Source organism: Acanthochromis polyacanthus, chromosome 3, assembly GCF_021347895.1.
Source record: "Acanthochromis polyacanthus isolate Apoly-LR-REF ecotype Palm Island chromosome 3, KAUST_Apoly_ChrSc, whole genome shotgun sequence".
In the NCBI taxonomy this organism is placed as follows: domain Eukaryota; kingdom Metazoa; phylum Chordata; class Actinopteri; family Pomacentridae; genus Acanthochromis; species Acanthochromis polyacanthus.
The window spans coordinates 18,754,942-18,776,695 of NC_067115.1; the positions used below are offsets into that span (position 1 = coordinate 18,754,942).

The 21,754-nt window shown below is 41.2% G+C and overlaps 1 protein-coding gene across 2 annotated transcripts in view; it reads left to right on the top strand.

The window, feature by feature from the left end:
* LOC110958763 (E3 ubiquitin-protein ligase SMURF2) overlaps positions 1–21,754 on the top strand; it is a 59,965-nt gene that overhangs the window by 27,021 nt on the left and 11,190 nt on the right. Inside the window, exons 4-11 of one of the 2 annotated variants that reach the window (XM_022205446.2) lie at positions 3,910–4,043; positions 8,242–8,307; positions 8,696–8,780; positions 9,726–9,809; positions 11,946–12,157; positions 14,225–14,309; positions 15,336–15,494; positions 16,669–16,725. In XM_022205446.2, the coding sequence (XP_022061138.1) occupies positions 3,910–4,043; positions 8,242–8,307; positions 8,696–8,780; positions 9,726–9,809; positions 11,946–12,157; positions 14,225–14,309; positions 15,336–15,494; positions 16,669–16,725 (882 nt within the window). The remainder of the gene's footprint in view (positions 1–3,909; positions 4,044–8,241; positions 8,308–8,695; positions 8,781–9,725; positions 9,810–11,945; positions 12,158–14,224; positions 14,310–15,335; positions 15,495–16,668; positions 16,726–21,754) is intronic. The other variant, XM_022205447.2, reaches the window with a different exon arrangement.

The following is a 21,754-nucleotide window of genomic DNA, read 5'->3' on the forward strand; positions in this document are numbered from 1 at the left end:
ATCAGACGCTTTGGAAAGACTAGAACAGGATGACTATTACACTGCACACATACTTGTATGAAACTTTGTATTTGACTCCGTGTCAGGTGGAGTGTTTTGACTGGGGCCATGTGCTCTGAATGTTCTCAGTGCTGAGGTTTGTGCCGACAGGCCAGTACAAGGAGTGATCACCCCGACGGACCCAAAGGACCCACTGGCACACTGAGCTTATGTTGTGGTGAAAGATGAAGGGAAACAGTGGTAAAAGTAGAAAACTTGAGGGAATAGCAAACCTGATAGAAGTTATAAATGTCTGCTAGAGAGCAAGAATGAAGGGAACAAGAGGGGAAATGGATGCACTCAAGAATTTTGAAAGAACGACAGTGACTAGTTATATGGCGAGAATATTTCTTTGCAGCTGGTATCTTGGTGTCCTGTTTCCCAGTCTTTATTTTACAACTTACAGTGTAAGCATTTACAAAACATCTATCAGTCACCTGAACAGATGCTGTATTCGTCTTTATCTTTTAAGGTAGTATATTGTTAATCTTTAGATTGTAAACTGATGATCCTACAGAATGGACATCTGAAGGCCTGTGAACTTGTATCAGCCATTTTTTTTTTCACAATTTTATGACATTTTACGTAATGAATGAGTGATTGAATAATGTCAAAAAATTGTTAGTTGCATTATAGTGAATCCCAGTTGTGGAGGAAAAGTTTTTTTTAAGGGAGCCATGCATGTTTAACGATACACTTTTGTCATTTTCCTGTAACTACTGATGCACACTGTCATTTTCATATTCTTCTTTCGCCCAGTCAACATCAACCTCAGATCCCCTCCCGCTTTGCATAATTTTCTTCCCCCCTTCTGGCTCCCCACCCTCTTGGAGGAGCGTGTTCCTCACCAGCGACCCCTGGCCTCTTCCTCTGGTTCAGGAAATGGCTAACATGCCACAGAAAGCAGATGGGAGTGTGGGTTTGGCAGATTGCCAGCTCACCACACCCCCATCTGCAGCCTCCAGCTTTGGGAGGTGGGGTCTTTTTCTACCATGACACTGATACTGACAAGGGTATCGATGCCTTGTGTTCATAGACTGTATATATAATGGACGTAGCATCTGGCTCCAGAATTGAAGCAAACCCGGAAGTGTCAAAAACTTGCAATATCCCGCTGTCCGCTAGGGCTGGCTCCAAAAAGCTTTTTCTCCATAGACCCCAATTCATTTTTGGAAAAAATAAAATTTGATAGACTGATTTTCTACAGCTCAGGATTTTTCCCCCGTTAGTTTTCATGGTCAAAATGAGAGATCAGGTGGCCGATCTTAAAATAAATCAATACTGAATTTTAAATAAATCGTTAAAGTTGGTGGAGCCAGGGGGCGTGGCTATGCTTGATAGACAGCAACAGAAGCCTCTGCGGCAAAACGTGGGCGGGATAAGAGAGTTCTCAGCCAATCCTGCCCCGAGTTGCTTTCCAGTCCAGTCTGTTTGATGACGCTTTTTTCGTCACTGGCTCCAAAAATTCCAAAACGGCGACCAGGAAGTAGCAAAATCCGGGCTTCATGTTCTCGGTGTTGAAACCAACGGGTGACGTCACGGTTAGTTTACGCCTGCTTGTGTTATGCATCGTAAATACCCTGCAGAAATAGTATGTGCTTTCTTTTTTGTTTTTAACACCGCAATAGGTGCACTGTGACATTGATGTCGTGTGGAGAGGATGTCTGAGGATATAAGCCATCTTTTATAAACAGTGTTGAAAGTTCATGAACTCGTAGTAGTATGTAGGTCTGGTTTTGGCAGGTTGCCGTCTCCTGCTTGGCCTCAAATTTCCAGCCTTCTCAGTACAACTCTTCACATTGCTTTGGTTGGAATATCAGATTTGCTCGCGGTTCCTTCTGCCCTCAGTCTAAAGAAATGACGGTAAATTCTATACATGTTGTGCTGTGTGTACCCTGTCGCTTCATGGGAGAACCTGTGATACTTAGATCCTGCCTGAGCAGGGTTTGATTAGTTCCCGGTAATAAAGTGCCGAGCATATTGATGGCACGAGCACTGCTCCATTCTGTCTTCACTCTCACATTGACATCCACATTAAAAATGCATTGGCAGCAATTGCCAAGTCAACTGTCTTCGTTACAGTCTACCAACCACAATCCTAGTCTGTGTGCTGTGTTCACCCATCTACAGTACAATCAAGAAGTGAATAACTCCAAGGAGCAGAGGTGTGTCCTCTGCTAGTTTTTGGAAACAAGGCCTAGAAATGGGTTTGTTTTGAAAGCGTTACATGCAAGATGTTGGCATAGACATGTAAAGAGACACTTTTCCTACAAGCAGCACAGCCAATAAGTGATGCAGATAGATTGCAATCTAGTTATTAATCATGCTTTACTCTCCTCACATCAGTTCAGTCCACCCACATGCGTACGAATTTGTTGTTGATAGTTGTGTTGTACTAAGTTCCGAAATACTTGGAATGTTATGTCAGAGTACATTCTTGAAGCGGTTTTTGGCTCTGTTTTTTTGAGAAGGAAATAACATTTTGTTCTACCTGAACTGATAACCTCAGACACTTGTTCATTGTCTTGTCAGCTATTTCAGTTCTCTTTTTCTCTCTTGTTTGGCGACAGTCCTGTGCACAGCACACCTCTGCATCACAGTGACGTTTTTATCTCAACCACACTGTGTCAAGGAAAACGTACATAATGTCCTCAGAGAGGTCGTTTGAGTCGCACCACAGCACACAAAATGCAGGAAACTGAAGTGAGGCATGACCGCACAATGCCTGGAACATCTGTTGTTCAATGACTGAAATATCATGGATGATCTCAAAATTGGTCTCATCAAGCTGAACAACAGCTCTGGTTTGATGAAAAGCTCAAATCATTATCGAGACAATTCAGCCGTTCAACCTCCTGTCTGATTTTTTTTTTTTTCCTGCCAGAGTTGTCATAACTAGCGAGAAAATAAAATCCTCCTGTCATACCATTCAGTGTGACAGAAGCTTGGTACAGTTTACCTCCAGGGGTTTTTTGTCAGTGAGTATCAACTACTTGACAAATAAGCTCTAAAATTGACTCACCTTTATTGGAGAGTGAAAAGAGAGGTTTCATGACAAATTCTGTGGTGCTTTTTATCCATTTGTCATCAAATGGAGTTAAATAATAAGATCAGATCATAATATGCATACATCATAAAGCACAGGCCTAAAAAGTCTACCATGAGAGAAAAAGTGTCCCAAGATGTTACGGTGTCTTGATCAAATTTGCATACAGTAACTAAAGACGAAGTCTCAGGGCACATTAAAAGATCCACAACTCACACGGGTTATAATTTGGTTTCAGTCCATCAATTTGCCCACTTCTGTTATTGGGGTTGCATTCCAAACCTATATGTTTTGGTGTGTTCAGTAGGAAAATCCCTCTCTGAGCCACTGATATACAGCATAATATAGAGCTTGGCATCAGAGCTGGCTGTGAGGCTGTAATTACACATGTGTGAGTGAATGTATGATTGTGCAATTGAATGCTGTGTGAAATGTGTGTTTACTGTAAGAGCTGTCTGGGCCTCAGACTGGTGGTGGAGCTCATCACAGGGACTTCCTCTGTTCCCCAGCCACGACTAGACTAAGCTCAGCAACGCAAAATCTGCAGTCACGCACAAATTACTTGAAAATCAGCTAATGTGCCTCATTACACAGATGCAGCTTGCATTGTTGTCTGGCTGACAGAGAAGTATTTGGAAGGGATATAAATTTATAGTTCATGTTTTTTGTTGACCTTGTGTACTTTTATTTCTAAGTTTCATCTTACATCTTAAATACATCATAAAGATTAATTTTTCAAAGCCAGGATTAAAAACCACTTTGTACTTAGTTTCTTTTTGGTCTCATTGATCTGTTTTCTGTAATTCTTTATTTTGCCCTTTCAGATACATTGGGAAGGCAGATTCCATTACTATCAGTGTATGGAACCACAAGAAGATCCACAAAAAGCAGGGGGCAGGGTTCCTGGGCTGTGTCCGCCTTCTGTCTAACGCCATCAACAGACTCAAAGACACAGGATGTAAGTACCCCTTTGTATCTTTACATCCATAAGCTCTCATTTGTTTTCGAGCATTCCTTGAAACAGGTCACTGGGTGTTTGTTCTCGTTGTGCTCTTTTTGTATGCTCACCGCATCCTTCACCCCAAAGTGCCAAGAAGAATTATAGTTAAGGATGATGAGAAGGCTTCATGGAAAATACAGTGAATCGATGAAAAACTGAAGGGCGAGCCATTGAGCCATGTTAATCTGTCTTTGCACATCCTGCGTTTAGCTCGTCACGCGTAGACAAATGTGTGAACTAGACAGACAAACATCGCGTCTATGACTTGGAGTGACTGTCTGTCTTGTGTTGTTGTTTTATGTGGTTGCAGCAGTGTGAACCCAAGCTGTGGCCCCGCTCGCAACCTGCAGCTACTTCTTTTCCAGCCATTCTTTGTGATAAGATTTATGTCTACAATACATGGGCGACTCCTTTAGACAACACATCAGAAATATTGGCTGGTGTAGACTTCTGGGAATAAATCAACATCCACAGTTCGTTTTGAAGTATCAGAGGGAAGATGCTGCTTAACGTGAAAATCCTTGGTTGTCCAGAAATGGATCCTAAGCAGATAAAACGTGACAGACGTCTATCATGCATTTCTGCACAGATGTACACTTTCTCAAATGAATAGTTTCCCATTTTCACCGTTTTAGACTTTTGTTCCCTTTCATTTCCAACATGCTTGTTAGCTCTGCCTGCCTTTCTGGCTTTACCAGTCAGTAGATGCTGACACATATACACTTAACTGAAGTCCATACTGTCAAATTAACATTCCTTCCACTCATTCTCCTTTTTTTTTTTTTCCCTTCAATCCATCTCCCTGACCTATCTTAAACACAGACCGTCAGACATGTACCAGACATTTTCCCCTGCTTTATGTATCCTGCCTTTTTCTTATTTCCATTATTTCATCCTACACTGTCCTACCTACCACGCAGTTAAGGAGTTGTCTCTCTAAGAATAATTGTCATTTTTTGGACGCTTTTTAAAAAAATCCAAACTGCATTGTTAAGTTCATGAATGCAGGCTGTTGTAATTTGTTTGGCCCAGATGCAACAGCCACTCACGCCAGCTTCAAGCTGTCAAGCTAAATACTTCACGAGCATTCAGAATATTTTTTTCCAGCACATTTTATACTTGCTCCTAAATGGCATCTTTGGCTCATAAAAGTTCACCTCCTAATCCACCAAAAACCACAACAGCGTCATTGTTGCCACAGAAAGGACCCTGATGACCATGGAAGAATGCTACCATACTTTTACCTCACTGAGTGACAGAGAACTTGCCCTGAGATTTATCCACAGCCTCCAGAAACAGACAGTATAGGCTCCAGTTAGACTCCAGACCAGCCACTTACTGTACAGCCAACATGGTAGAAATTATACTTTATCGCAGCCACGGGAAGTGGACAGAGAGACATGATCTATGACAAGACACCAGTCCTCACATTATCCCTTTGTCCTGTCCCGTGTGCTGCAGAAACATGAATACTACCCAGTCTGTGGTCTAACCGAGATGCGTGCGCGCACACACACACACACACACACACACACACACACACACACACACACACACACACACACACACACACACACACACACACACCTTAGTGAGGACATCCATAGGCGTAATGCATTTCCTAGAGCCTTACCCTAACCTTAACTATCACAACTGATTGCCTAAACTTAATCCTTACCCTAACCCTAACCAAACCTCAATTCATACCTGTTCTCTAAAAACAAGTCTTCACCCTCAAACATGGCTGTTTCAAAGTGAGGACCGGCCAAAATGTCCTCACTTTGTAAAAATGTTCTCACTTTGATAGTTATATGCAGAAAATGGTACTCACCATGTAGCAAGTACAAGAAGACACACACACACACACACACACACACACACACACACACACACACACACACACACACACACAGGCACAAACATAAAAACAACCCAAATACACAAAAAGACTTTACAGGAATTGCCTTTGTTCCTAGAAGTCACATTCAGACACATAGGACACTTGGTCCAATACAAACTCAGAGAAAACAGTTTCTCTTTCTTGACACACACACACACACACACACACACACACACACACATGCACTCTTGCACAGTCTTGCAAAAGGGGATCAGCACGGTTGTCTAGTTTACTAGAAGTCTGTCTGGCTCTTCACTGAGCTCCATTTCCTGCTGTAGCATCGCAGACACAAACCTCCAAGTCATCTGCCTCACTTCTGTACCCGCAAACTCACTAACACACACACACACACACACACACACACACACACACACACACACACACACACCACTAGTTTTTCAAAATGACTTGACTTACTACACATGTTAGTTTGCCTCACTTTGAACCCTGTTGTTTCTCTGTGTTTCGGAGTTGCAATGTTGATGCAATAGCTAATTATATTTACTGATTACGGTACTGTCGATACTACCGTTTTTACGTATGCATGATGAACACACATGCAAAGACAGGTGTTCATAAACTAAATGAATCTGCTTTCAAACATGCCTACTTCATGTGGGCCAACATGTGTTCTTGCATGCACACATTTACACACGTTTATGTAGTTTAGTCTGTTGCAGCACACTTTTTTTTTTTTTTTTTTTTTGTAGCTCTGAGGAATCGAATGGTGCGGTGTGGGCATGTGGTTAAAGGTCTGTAAATGTTCTGTCTCTTCGTTTCCCTCCTCTCTTATTTAAGAGAAAAATCAGCTTACTATTCTGGCCATGTAAGGCTTAGACCATCCCTGTTTAGTCTAGACACGTATCCGGAACAGATGCACTTTTGCACACACAAACACACACACACTTACAGAAACAAGCATTAGGATTGTTCAGTCTTTGCATATGCACAAACACGATTTCATGTGTGCACACAATCATACAGGCAAACCAAAGACATGACAAATTCAGTCAGGCTGTGGTTTTAGCATTGGCATATGTAGAGCTGAGGTATCTCTTCATCTTTTTTTGACTCACCCTCCCAGTACCGCATATTTCTCTTTCCTCTTTTCACCCTAATCTACGCTCACGCTCTGTCTTATGTCTCTTACCCTGCACACACACACGTATTAGTAATGGAAATTAATCGATATTGCTTCTGTGCTGGTTAGCTCTACTAGATAAGCACAAGTCTCAGTGTTGAATTGGTGTATGTGAGCAAGTTTGCTGAGTCTATCAGTGTCTGGATCTTGTTCAGCGTCTCGGATTATGTTTCTGCGCTGCTTGTGTCTGGCACTGAGTTTTTACTTACCCAGAAACGGCAACGCTGGTAACAAATTTTCCATCCAAATTTAATTACATTTGATTACTCCAGGTTTAAAAGTCTTTTTCTTCGCTTGAATGTTTTTAGTTTCGCTGTGCAAAGTTTGCTTAAATTCATTGTCCGATGAGGGAAAGCTTCGCAGTGTTTCCTAAAATCAGTGTGCAAAACATGAATGAACAAAAAGGATTTGCGACATCAACGCTAGTTTCGAGACTGTGGCTGTCCAATATGTAAACATTTATGACATGGACACTTGAAGCCTTTATGCACACAGACACGCACAATTTTTCTTTTCAGTAAAGCAGGAGACACCCCTTTTTTGGTAGCTAAACCTTTAAAATGAACTATTTTTACATATCCAGAGATTCTGGATTTTCACAAAGAGAGGGGAGTAAATGTGGTGTTGACTGGCTCACTATGCATTGCTGGATGACTTGAGCATAAGGTTCATTTTGGGTGTTGTGCAGCTTGATTTTTCAAAACTATTTAATACCCAGATTATGGTACAGCCCCGATTTAAGTGTTCAATACATAAGATGAAACATTTCTTGAACTTGGTTTAACTTTTGCCACATTTTGCAAGCGCACATTCCTGGGTGATAGTGAACATGAGGTGGTTGTTCTGCTAACTCTCCAGAATTGTGACATTATTTATTAAATCTTGGTGCATCTACTGAACTTTCAGATGCACCAGTCAGTCATTCAAAGTAACCATCCTTCGGATTGTTTGATCTTCTCACCTTAACCTGAAGCACCACCACCAATACTGGCTGGCTCTTGAATTTTCTTTTTCACAGTTTTTGCTCACCTTTGTTTCTTAAATCTGTGTAATTAAAAAAAAAAACAACAACTGTAAACAGAAGCTCAGTCAATGGTTATGTGTGTTTTTTGCAGATCAGAGACTGGATCTGAATAAGCTGGGACCCAATGACAATGATACTGTGAGAGGACAGATAGTAGGTAAGAAACACAAAATGTTTGTTGCATCTTCTGTATGCCTGGGTAAAAATGTGTGTTTAGATTTTTCTGTTCATCTGTGGATCTGCATAAAGTTAACCCCACAGTCACAGTATTTCATTTCTGGCTTGAAAGGAAAACCACAACGCATTGTTTCCTACAGCTTGATTAACTGCGTTGCAAGTCAGCTCATCAGCACAGAGTTTTGGCCTCAGACACACAGAGTACTGAAATGTGAATTAAAATATTAAAGAAAAGTTAAACTATAAAAAAGTTGAACCCTAAGACTAAATACACTTTCAAGGTTTTTATTATCTTGATGAGAAGTTCAGTGAAGCATGATGATAAAATGTCACTGGTCTACCATCTTCCTTGTCTTTCTTAACTGTAGTAAGTCTCCAGTCCAGAGATCGCATTGGGACCGGAGGACCAGTGGTGGACTGCAGTCGCCTGTTTGATAATGACTTACCTGACGGGTCGGTATTATGACAGGATTTCTTAGCCATTTGTACTTTGCTTTTACTGGAAATGTCCAATTTTTCTGGAGCTAGTTTGATCTAACTAACATTTTTATATCAGTGAGATGTGTTTTTGGACATGGGGCTCGCTTCTCTGGGATTTTGTCTATACTTGAAAAATTAGATGAATTTTATAACATAAATACATTGACTAAGTGTGGTTTGTAAGGAGAGAATACAAGGTGTGCTGTAATACATCCACTGACGTAGGGCGAAGGCAGGCGACATCCTGGAGAGGTCACCAGTCTATCGCAGGGCTGCACACAGAGACAAACAAACAAGCATGCTCACATTCACACGTACAGACAATTTATATTTACCAAATAACTTCAACATGTTTTTGGACTGTGGGAGGAAGCTGGAGTAGCCGGAGAAAACCACACGTGATAGGGACAACATGCAAACTCCATGCAGAAAGATCCCAGATCGAGATGCTAACTGGGGATCTTCTAGCTGCAAGGCAAAAGTGCTAACCGCCGATCCACTGTGCCGCCCTGCTGTAATTCAGTTCCAGCCTTTTTCTTGTGGTGGATTGAAACTTCTTGGATGTTTTTATGCTTGCCTGTTGTTCAGTGTGTACCACATGGTTTGAAAATGTGTGCTGTGGTTTAACTTAGCCCAGTCTTGTTCTTTAACAGTTATACCTCGCTGTTTTTTATTCCTTCTTTCTTTTCTTTTTTTGCTAGACATTGTTTAATGTGTTTTAAAATAAAACATTTAGTTAGTTCACTTGTATTGATGATTCTACTTTTTCCATGTTATACCTAAAGTAAAAGGTACACCATTGACAGGGCTGTTAGAAGAGCTTGTTCTTACAGTCCAAATTAGTTTTTTAAATATTGCTTTATAGTAGGTATATTGCAGTTTTCTGACAAGTTTTTTCTTAATATGTGCATGAAACAGCTGGGAAGAAAGAAGGACAGCGTCTGGAAGGATACAGTACCTGAACCACATCACGCGCACCACACAGTGGGAGAGACCCACCAGGTATGTGTGTGTACATCCTCAACTCCTTCACCTCTCTAGCCTTACCAAAAAATAGTGACGTTAAAATGGAAGCTTGGATCCAAATCATATCATTCATAACCCTCTGAACCCTAAAACCTGCCAGCAGATTTTCAGCATTTCTGACGAAACTCCAGGAAAAACAACCAAAGCTTAAAATCAAATATTTCATCAATGTCCCTTGATTCTACCTGTGCCATTTAAAAATGTGCCAAAATAAAACTGTTTGCAGTAACCACAGTCTGTAAACCCAAAACATTGACTGACTCAGCTGCTACCAGCAGTCAAATGACAAAAACTCAGGGACTTTTCCACTGAACTGCAGGCAGTGTTTACACAGAGCAAACAGGAACAAATTCAAAATGTAAATATCTGAAGTATACTGATACTTCCAATCCTGACAACGCCTGTAGGCAGGCCCTTCGATAATGTTGTACACATTAATTCCAGTTTTTTTTCATTTTTTGTAAAAAGAAATGGCAAGTTTTCTTCTTATTCTTCTTATTATTTATTTAACTTTCCTCATGATTGCACTGTTTCCATAGAGATGCAGGAATTTATGTAACAGTGAAAAATGAGCCTGCAGTAAGTAGAAATATGATGGGAGGAAATAAAACGTCCAGAAACTCCTTGAGGTTCAGAGGGTTATTATTCTAAGTATGTATATCAGTCATACTGATGTAATGTTGGACAAACTTGACAAAAAAAAGCAGGTGAGCGATCTGTGAAAGTAGTTGTAATTCTTCCCACTTCCCTTTTCAGAGGAAAAAAGCTCACAACACAACAATAACAGTCTCTTGGTAATGAGTGAATTGCTGTCAGTTTCCTAAGTTCCCCGCCCCACTACACACACACACACACACACACACACACACACACACACACACACACAGAGCTTAGTAAACTAGCCAGTCAGTCGGGCTGCCAGGCCTCCCCTGTTGCTGCAAGAACAACTGTCGCCTTCCTACTTGGCCCATATCAGTGGAGCCATTAGGGGAATAAGCAAACAACCCCCTCCACAGCCTCACCTACTCTTACTATGCATCTTTAGACGCCTGAAGGCAGCATAGCGGAACAAGGTTGGACAGACAGGAAATGCTGAGGGAAAAGGTCAAGTGGTATGGCATTGTGGGAGGTGGAAATGGGGAAGTTAGGGAGGAAGATGAACCGGTAGGGCCTGTGTAGGAGGAAGGAATGTCAGAACGTAATCCGTTCCATGAGCTCGCCATGAGAATGCAAAAGGTGTCGAGGGGGAAGCCTGGCTCAGAGACTGGGAAGAGCTGCAGGACAAGAAGACAGGACAAGGGAAAGTGGAGCCAAAGGTGGGGAAAAAATAAACATGGAGAAAGAGGAAATAGGAGGGAGGAAGCGTGTGTGGAGGGGTTGTGGGTTGAGAGTCCAAGGCTTTAGATAGCCGAGGCGTCAGTAACTCTGGACAGCCAGACGGTGGTCAGACGAGCAACACACACATACAATAAGTGTCAGTAAGGCAGCCTGTCTGTGTTTGTGTCTGCTTATCAGATACCTGTCTGTAAGTAAAACAACACACTAACTATAATCTAATGAGAGGTTTCTGTTCAATTTTACGCAGTCCATAATCCTTGGTATCACTTAAGGCTTCACCATTATCAAAAAATACATTTATTTTCTCAAGGGCTTCTACATAAACTGTTTTGAAATAGTTACACGATTGTTGTGAGTCTGTCTAGACATCACAGGAAGAGATTCAGTTGCTACACCTAAGACTTACGCCAGAACACACCTACAACACAGTGAAATTCTTCTGTGCACTCTTCACCGCCAGTTTCCTGCTAGTGGAGGTAAACATTGCGCACAATTGCAAACATTCACTGAAACTGAAAGCCACCCACTTATCACTACCTCATTTAACTCAGTTCTTAGAGCTGCGCATGTAACTGTTAGGAATGAAAACAAACACTTTGTTGTTGTTCTTGGCAAATTCTTCAGTCAGTTTACAGTAAGAAAGAAATATAAAATGCTTGGTTGTAAAGTGTTTTATCTGTGTAGTGTATTAAAGATAGAATTACACTTAGAACTACTCCCAGAGGACAACAACCTCCATGTACATGGACACAGATACTCTCTTCTGTCTTCCAGACCAGCATCAGAGTACTCCAGCCCATCAGGGCGTCCACTGAGCTGCGTCGTGGACGAGAACACACCAGTGATGACACCCGTTAATGGTGCCGAAGCCAGCGGCGCTCTGGGCGAACATCGGATCCAGGAGAGACGGGTTCGATCACAGCGGCATCGTAACTACATGAGTCGAACACACCTGCATACGCCGCCTGACCTGCCTGAAGGATATGGTGAGATACGACGCAGTGACACAAACACACTCTACTCAGTCGGCGTCATTCAGTCTATTACCATTTTGCATCTACGTTCCTGATTGTGAGTATTAGGGATCAACCAATTATCAGTCTGGCTGATTATCAGGGCTGATATTTGACATATTTATCAATATAGTTATATTTTGTTAGGCGGTTAGCGATAAAATAAATCAATTGTGCTGCTTTGGCTTGGATTCAGCTGCCTCTTTCCCATACGCTGTCTGAAAGCTAGTGTTTACAGACGGGGACAGAGGAGCACATTTACAGAGCAGAGAATTAGTGGAGCTGTGTCTCGATGGTAAAGTGAAAACACTGCTGAAGTTGTAATAAATTCCCTAATAAACCCCCGATGCCTGGTTAGAAACCAGTGCCTAAGACATCACATAACAAGGGTTATCAGATTCAACAATAGCTGAACTGAGAGCTGTGTTTTTGGAACATTTTGGGGTGTGTTGTCTGGCTGGCAGTCATATTGCATTGTATAGTCCCTGGCTTAACCTCAAAAATACAAGACGAAAAACAAGTTGCGTCACACCTTTGATTTTATCCCGTTTGTAGTTGGGAGGAAATGATACTTTTCTAAGGTGAGAGTAGCATTTGAATTCTGTCTTCTCTTTTTGTTCTCTCTTCCTGTCCTTTAGCTCAGTCACACTTTCTCTTCTACAGCCTCCCCTCTCCCCACAGCACCACATCATGACAACTGCAGTCATCACTTAGTGTGTGTTAATATTCTGCCACTCAGTCCGTTTCATCTCCACTCCTCAAGAGTTGGAATGTTTTGGCTTTGTGGACTAATATTCCCGCAACAGAGAGAAGGAGGGAATGCTTCTCATAGCTTAGTGTTTAGCCCTGAGAAGGCAAGTTAGGTTATTTGCTATTTTTTTAACGTTTGCAATTGTAAAGCTGGCTTTCCTCGCAGCTTGCAAACGTCAGAAAAAAAATGGAGAAGCTACACGAGTATGTTTTCCAACACTGGAACTTTTTTCTTTTTTCAAAAACAGTGTACTTCTCAGAGTCAGCCACAGTGCACCCCACAATACCCACAGACTCTGTAAAATAAATTATTATTTTAAGTGTGGTGCTGTGTGCCAGCGATTCAGAATGGCACTGCTGGACCTGTGCCTCCTTTTGAAAGGTCCTGCTGTGTCCACTGAGGCTGGCTGAGGTCGGACAAAGTGAGTCACTGATGCCCAACAGCTCAAGAGCGTTCTTCCTCAGCTGAACCCTCTGAACCAGTGGCTGGGTGTGGTGAGAGAGAATGAGAGGGAGAGAGGGAATGTGTTAAGGGGAAAAAAGAGAGCGAGAGGTGGGTCGGAAATGAGTTATGCCAGTAGGAAGTTGGGGTGGGGGGTAGTGATGGATTAGCTGGTGAATATCCACACATGAACGCTGCAGCACACACACTTTGCGGCAGCATTCACACACTCGCCCTCCATTCATCAATAAGGTCAATGGAGCCAGACAGCCAACAAGCTAATGACAGATTACAAATGAGTGTCATTCCCCTCAAATTTATCCTGGTGTCATCGGTTCCCTCATTTGTTTACAATATATTTATTACAGAGTTTGGCCTAAGTGACAGCATTTTGCTTTCTGTTTCCTTTGTCTTTGATTAATAGGCGCAGGATACTTTCAGAACACACACTAACCTTTTCAGCGAAAACAAGGCAGCTAGGATGCACCAAGGAACTCTCTGCAAGGAAAAACCGCTCATGGAAGTCCTTGATAAATTTCCCTCACATTTTATTTTCCCCGTCCTCTTGGGAGAGGCCTACTGGAGACTGGAGAGGAACTAATTGATTACATTGGCACACACCTTAAGAAACTCTTAGGTCAACAGTGTCCCAGCAGTTTGCCTGTCACATAAATTATAAACAGACTTCCCCTTCTCCAAAATACACAAACTCGCTATCCATGCTTGTACCCATCTGGACTAGACTACAAAACAACACTCCCAGCAATAGTTCCAAGCTTGCTTCAGGGCTGTTTTTTTTTTTTTTTCCTTTTTGACACTAATTCAAATCAAATTTCTCCCTGTTTTAGAACAAAGAACAACTCAGCAGGGGCAGGTCTACTTCCTCCACACACAGACTGGAGTCAGTACCTGGCATGACCCCCGGGTGCCCAGGTAACTTCTTTGTGTTCATATACTTTATTCCCATTGTGCAGATTTGTATCTACGTTTAAGGTTATTATAACTTTTATAACCATATCTGAAAACACATTGAATTAAACGTGATAAATACAGCAGAGTGCCAAATGCATGCTCTGTTTTACTCCACATTAAAATGACATGTATTTACAAAACTGACAAGAACAAACTGGATTTGACTGGATTGAATCAGATGTAATTTCTCACTTCATTTCCGTTTTTGTGTTCAAAAAACAGTTTTATTAATCAAATTTCACGCTCAAGTCAGGTTCAGCCAAACTTATGACCCCTGGGTCCGATGTGGAGCTGGAACGACATTTTTGGATAGATCCAGAGCTGAACAAACCAGAAGCCAGTGGTTCTGTATTCACTCATGCTATTTCACCAACTCTCAACAGTTCTGTACTTAATCCACTAAAGATTACAGGCAGCACTATTGTGTTACATTTTTGGCTGCGCCTTCATGTAGCTTCTGCACAGTGTTGAACCACATGAGTGCAACGTCCAGCTCGCAGCAGCCACTTCTGGGTTTGGTCGTTTTGGACGGAGCTGCTTAAGCGACCCAGTATGTGTGATGAGCACAACAAGGCATGTGCTTCATCCCTCGGTGATGTGTCCTCACTTCACACAAGGAAAATAAGAAGACCTCCTCAGGCTACAGCGCTGACCCAGATCAGAACTTGGGTTTCCACTAAAATGGATGTCAGTGTACATTCCAGAAGAAGAATCAGGAGATAGAGCAACTGCTTTGTAGAAATGATGTTATTTTAGTGCTAATGATACTAATGCTTTTGGGTCTGTCGAAGCTCTAGTCTAAATTATCCTTTATTAAGTAATTAGGTAATTATTAAGTAATAGCTGAGCAATTTTCTTAATCAGTGGTGCCTAATTATACATTAGAGCATTTGGATAACAGGCCTGTTTTAATGCATTATTAATGTATTTCAGATTCATTTAGAATCTAATTTAATTTGTGATTAAGTTGTAATCTTTTTCATTCAGGGACTTGAGCAATGTAAACTGTGAGGAGCTGGGCCCGCTGCCACCCGGCTGGGAGATCAGGAACACTGCTACCGGCCGTGTCTACTTTGTCGACCACAACAATCGAACAACACAATTCACAGATCCGCGACTGTCTGCTAACCTGCATCTAGTGCTCAAGTGAGTAAATCAGTCATGCTTTTTTCAAGCCCCCAAAACAGAACTTTTGAAAAGTGGCCAGGGTTTAGATATTTGTTAGCAAAGACACTGATTTCTTTGGGCTTTTGTGGGACAATTCCAATATTTACAGCTGTTCTGCTCTCCAATTACAACAGTCAATGATTTACACACAACTGTCAAAGTTTTCTAAAACAGAAAAAGTTAGATGTGTTGCAAGAATGTAAATATAACTGTTAAATGCTGTTTCTTGATTGTCAGTCCCTTTACTCTAAATGCTCTAGCTAGTGGTAGCAAAAACACAGAAATCAATGAGAGTGGTTGCAGGGAAACGATCAGGCAGTTGTAAAGGTAACAGACATCTGTGTCAAGGAGTTGATATAGAAATCAAATAAATAAAAAACTCAAGAAGGAAACTGGGGCACTTTTTCTCAAGGAAACAATAAATTATCTGATGTTTCAGTCTGGGTTAAGGCAGTAATATTCTGTTCATATTATATCCAGCTGAAAAATCTCTGTTAGTTCCAGTGTCTGCTGTCCATAAATGGGTTATTATACAGCTGAGTTTATTTGGATTCAGAATCATCTTCTGTCCTCTTTTTTGCAGCAAAGGACTTTAAACCTCAGTTATTTAAAAGTAGCTTCACTCTCTTTGTCTTGGAAATAGACATGACTCCTGTCATCTTGTCTGAGCCAGAGAAGAGAAGATCTTTGTTTTGGAGCCTCAGTCAAAAATCTACCAGCTATGAATGTGTTTGCTGTAAGATGATCACTGGTGGTTCTTTTTGCCTTCTCTGGTCTCACCTTATATTTTTATTTTCTTCCTCTGTATCACCTCCCCTATCCTCTGTTTGTCTCATGTTTCTTCTGTCTTGTGCGTCTTTCTGTTTGTCTTCCTCACTGATGCCTGTTTCCTTCTCTGTTGTGTTTTGGGTTGTTTTTGTTTTTTTGTTTTCTTGATCTGTCTCCCTTAATTCTATTTCTCTGTGTCCTTTTACTGGTCTCTTCTGGATCACTTTATGACCTATCCATCCTCCTTTTCCCGTTCCTATTTAATCTCGTCCCCTGTTGTCTTCTGTCTCTGTTATTCACCTTCTCTTATGCCCCTTCTTTCTACCGCTGTCCCCTTTTGTCTTTGTCCGTCTTTTACTCTCCTCTCTCCTCCTGTTTTCTCCAGCAGCCCAAGTCCAAATGGTTCCCGTGTGGCCATGGAAAGCCAAAACACTAACCTCAGGTAACCTACACACACACACACACACACACACACACACACACATATAAGGAGACTAATGTGTGCGTCCACATAATTGCATGCAGATAGTAAACTGTATGCCCATGCATACTTGCATATGGTCTCCATATGAAAAATGTAATCAGATTGATGGATGTTTTCATACTTACTCCAGCAGTCTGTATAAAGCAGTTTCAGCACCTAGCTACACAACATAAACACAGACATACAGACACATACACACACGTATCATGACAGAAAATGTTGACTGTCATACTTTTTCGAAGGGGAATGTCTGTGTGTCACTGTAAATATATGCACATTTTTTCATGATTAACTTTCATGTTGGAGTCATTCAAGTTCAGCACACACACACTCTTCCTCGTGGCAGGCTGTCTGTATCACATATTGTCAGTCCATCTTTCAGTACGTCAGCTGTGTTTCGGCAGCCCGCCCGCTCTGAAGATCAGATCATAGGCAGCAGACCCCACGTAGGGAAATACTAAACAGCACAGCAGCTGCTAGCTTACCACAAGCTTTCATATTCTCAGACATGGGCCGGATATGTGAATAATTTCAGTGAAAATTACAACTAGTAAAATTGTCAGTGAGATTTATGCTGATGGAACCTTTGAGGTAAACGAGCATCATAAAGCAGATTTTAGGAAGTATTTTGGCTGTCAGGGAGGTCCATGTATGTTTCCCCTGCTAGTGTGTGAGGCAGGAATTATTAGAACAAGAGGAACACGGAGAGCTCTGGAGATTTTTCCGTCTTTGCTGTTTTGGTACAAAATCTTAGTCAAAACCTCCTGCAATAACAGCGGCTGGCACGACAGACATGTTTGGGAAATCAACATCTGGTCATTTGGTCAAATAGTATCCATATGTGTCAGAACAACCTCTGGTTGAGAGTTGAAGCTCAGCTACAGTCAGCATCATTAACTACTTGTCTGACTCCTTATTAGGAGAGATTTGAGGGAGTCCAGATGAAGTTTTACAACTTTGATAAGGCCGAAGCTAAAAAGCTCGACTTTGTAATGTCGCTTTACGTCATGCAGAAAGATAAAATTAAAGCGTCTTCTATTTATAGTTTATGTAACAGCATGAAAATAGAGTAAATGTATATTAACTTCATTTGAATTAAATTCATCCCTTGCACTTTTTTTTGGTAAATATGATCACAGCACACACAGCCAAATTAAAAGTGCATAGTTGAACATCAAGCAGATCACATTTTTAGCAAAGTTCAGACTTTGACATTTGATGGTCTACTGGTATGTTGTGTAAATGAGCTCAAGAAGTTATTTTGTTAATTCTGTTGAAAATATACAACAGCCCAGCTGTGAACATGAAGTATTTCCAAGTCAAATAATATCTGCTGACTTAAGTTTGACCGGTGTCCTTGTTTTTAACAGCCATAAGCAGAAACTGGCACCGTTGCTTCTGCTTAAAGACCAATTCAGTGTAATAGTGAAAATAAGTCACAGTGGCAAGAAAAGTAACTTCAGTTCTTTGCAAAAACAGTGTTTTATGACAGTAATTTGTTTACATTTTTCTCTCTGAGTAGAAGGGCACAGTGTAGAATTTCTTCAGTTTTAGCCACTTCTTGGCTTTGGCTCTGAAGCACTACATTCTTTGGTCATGCCTAAATGGTCTTAACAACACAGACATAATGTTGGATTGTTTACTGAGTGAGAGGTCCAACTCACTGCATACACTGTGCATTCAAAAACAGAACTACTGAGGCCACAGAGGCAAATAAATGGATGAGACAACAATCAAGTATTGAACATTTACATACATAATGTGTAGAGATCATAACGTTTGATCATTTCTTGGAAAGTCAGCCTTGTTTTACTCCAATCTACTGAGGCCTCTGGAGTACAAACCAGTGTAGCCTCCACCCTGTGGTCATTTCCACTGTCCTCTGCTTTGCTCCAAAAACTGTTAAAGTTATCATCTTCTCTGCTGGGAGCAGCATCTTTTATTACCACCAGGATTTAAGAATATTTCACTCAACAATTGCATAGCTCTTTTTGACAGGGTTGCATGGACCCTGATATAATGCAGCAGTGCATTCACCCATTTTCATTTAGGGAGTTTGGAGACGATGATTGTAGAGTGTTTGGATTGCAGGAACATCTGAGGACATGGTACCTTGCGCTGGTGTATGGAGATTAAACAAAAATACTTTGCTACTTTGGTGTTCGATGATATCTTTGTAGTTGCATGGAGATTGTTGTGATTTCTTTCAGTGGAAAGTGGTTGTAAGGAATGTATGCATACTGCATAGAGGGGGAGTGCAAGGAGTGCTTTCTTGTTCGTAATATAAGAAAAGCGCTGAGAAATTGTGCCTCTGCCGCCTTTATTTCAATACTGTTGGGGTGCACCCTTTTCTTATTAATGTTCTTGTTTTTTGGCAGAAAGACTCAAAGTAAAATCAGGGGAATGAAATATGCCAGTTGTCAACAGCAAAAACAAAAATGATCACTGACACATTTAACAGCTGCAAGAGAGAGAGACTTGTTTTCATTAAATCAGGAGAGAGACTGTAAAAAGAAACATGTTGACTCATTTCAAAACACAGTGCAGAAAGGCGAGATGAATTTAATGATTCCCTCACTTCTATTGAAGTCCTGGTGTCCACTTTTCAGTGTGCAAGTACGACTGGTGTTACCAGAATGCAAGGATTTGATTTGGCTGTCTGACGTAAATTTCATCTTCTCCCCAAATCTGCAAGAGCTCATTGGCATGTACTATGTATTCCACACATGCACACAACTGCCAAGTGTGCGCACTATTGCCCTTCTAGCTGAGTTTCCACGTGAACGCAAATTTTGGTCTTCAGAGGCATAAGCTATAAATGTAGTGGTGTGAATGCTCAGCAGCATTATGCATGCATGGAATGTATGGAAAAAAGACATCTCAGTGGATTCCAAGCAGATTAGAAACTAGTATAACTGTGCATGTCCATATGGGCATTTTTGTACGCAAAGCCCTGTCTCTGTATTGTACGCTCTGTGAGCATATGGCTGGCCAGTGTAACAATACATGACTGACAAGTAGGCTGTCTGCTCATGAATTTCTATCTACAACATTGAAGTTAATTTGGAAAATTTCTGTTAAACTACGAAAACAGTGCACCAAAATGTATTGCTAAAAGTATTTGAGGCAAGGAGTAGGCTATGTTGTTTCTGAATCTGTCTTCATTTTGGATCAAAAGCAGTCAATTGAGAAGTTTTTCAGACGTTTCCAGACATGTCGAGTGACAACTGATGCTCCTGATTTGCATAAAGAAGCCTAGACTTCAGGTGCACATCTGTGGTATCCCTTCTGTGTGCAATGAAGTGTAATCAAGGTCATAATCACCAAATCCTCTTTTAAACCGTAAACTCTGTTGTTTTTCCACCACCCCTGGAGCGCTATGTTCCACAAAGCCTTTCATCTTATGTTCAGGCTGCTTTCCTCCTTGGTTTTTAAAAGTAGCATTGTGGACAGTTAGTTAATTTTAGCCGTTGCTAACTGCTCTCTGTTATTTTTAAAATAAAATTTCAATCTTGTTTTTTGCTGTCTGCATAGCTCCGAGATTGCTCTGGCCAAGGTCACCCATGACTTACTGCTCTGGAGCAAAATGCAGGCCGTCGCTCCATTTTAATTGTCCCTAACCTCAGCTTGGCCTTAAACAGCCGTTTAAAAATACGTGGAGAAACTTTTTCTTGATTATTCACTCCAGTAGCAAAAACTGTGTACCCATTTTAGAACCTTGCTGTTGCCGAAGTCCCTCGCATTTCAGCACCCTTTTTTGATGTTTAATTTTTGCATTTTCAACCTCCTCTGTAGTAACAGCCTGTGTTTTGTCTGCAAGATTAGATGCTTGAAACAGATCCGGCATTACAGCATTGTGAGCCAACGGTTTACAAATCAGCTGTTTGATCCTTCAGCGCACATCTTGATTTAAATGTGACTCAGACAGCCCTGGTGCCTTTTAAGCTTGGCTGATGAAGGCCTTGAATTGTCAGACAGTCAGACACAGCTGCATTACTGTGGTCTGCCACACTGTCTCTCACATACTTAGCTTCTTCCCTTGCATCGGCGCACAGCGTATGTCTGAAAAATTACATCAGTGTTTGCTGAAGGTATTTTTAGGTGACGCTGGATTTAGGCTCGGTGGGCATCAGCAGGTATTTTCCCAGCCAAGCTATAAATCTTCATGGCATTTATATCAACATTGCATTGATGTTTTGGGAAGTGATGATTATATTTGGTACAATATATGTGTGTGGTATATTTATCCCGTAAAAAATAAATATGAATGCAAATTATTGGGTTGGCAAATAATCTCACATGTATATTTACAATATCTGACATTTTCGACTGTACTTTTAAAACCTCTCATGTGACTTACCAGTACAGTAAATGCCAGCTGTACAAACAGTATATATAGCAGCGTAAATGTTTTGTCTGTATGTGAAGTGTTAAAAGGCAGTCTGTAGAAGAGGACAGGCTGGATTAAAACTTAAATACATACAAAAGAGACCTTCACTCTTAACAAATGACTTCTTTTTTTAGTTAGATGCAGAATGTGTTGCACTTTATAGTCGGCATGAACTGCCTTTTTTGCCCCGATATGCTCTATACAGTATAATTTCTGTCTCTTGTTGGTAAGTGGTAATATCCAAAAATATAGAAACTGACACCAAACAGTGTTAAAGTAAAATTTTGCTAATCTGTTATTCCTAAAAAAAAATGTCCTCAAGTGCAACATTTTTTTCACCAGTAGGTCTCACCACCACAGTCTGTCTGCTGCTGGTTTTCTGCAACTCATGTGCTTTAGAAGGCAGAAATGTGCACACGTGGGAGCTTTCCAGTTAGGAGGAATGTTGGAGGTCACATTTTCTCTGCAAGACACACAGCAGTGGCATATTTTGGCCGATCTCTCTATTCTCTCCTGTATTTTAGGCAAGTGTAAAGAGCACGGCACCAGCGGATACTTGGCAGATCGACTCTCAAAGGGCCCTTTGATTCTCTGGGC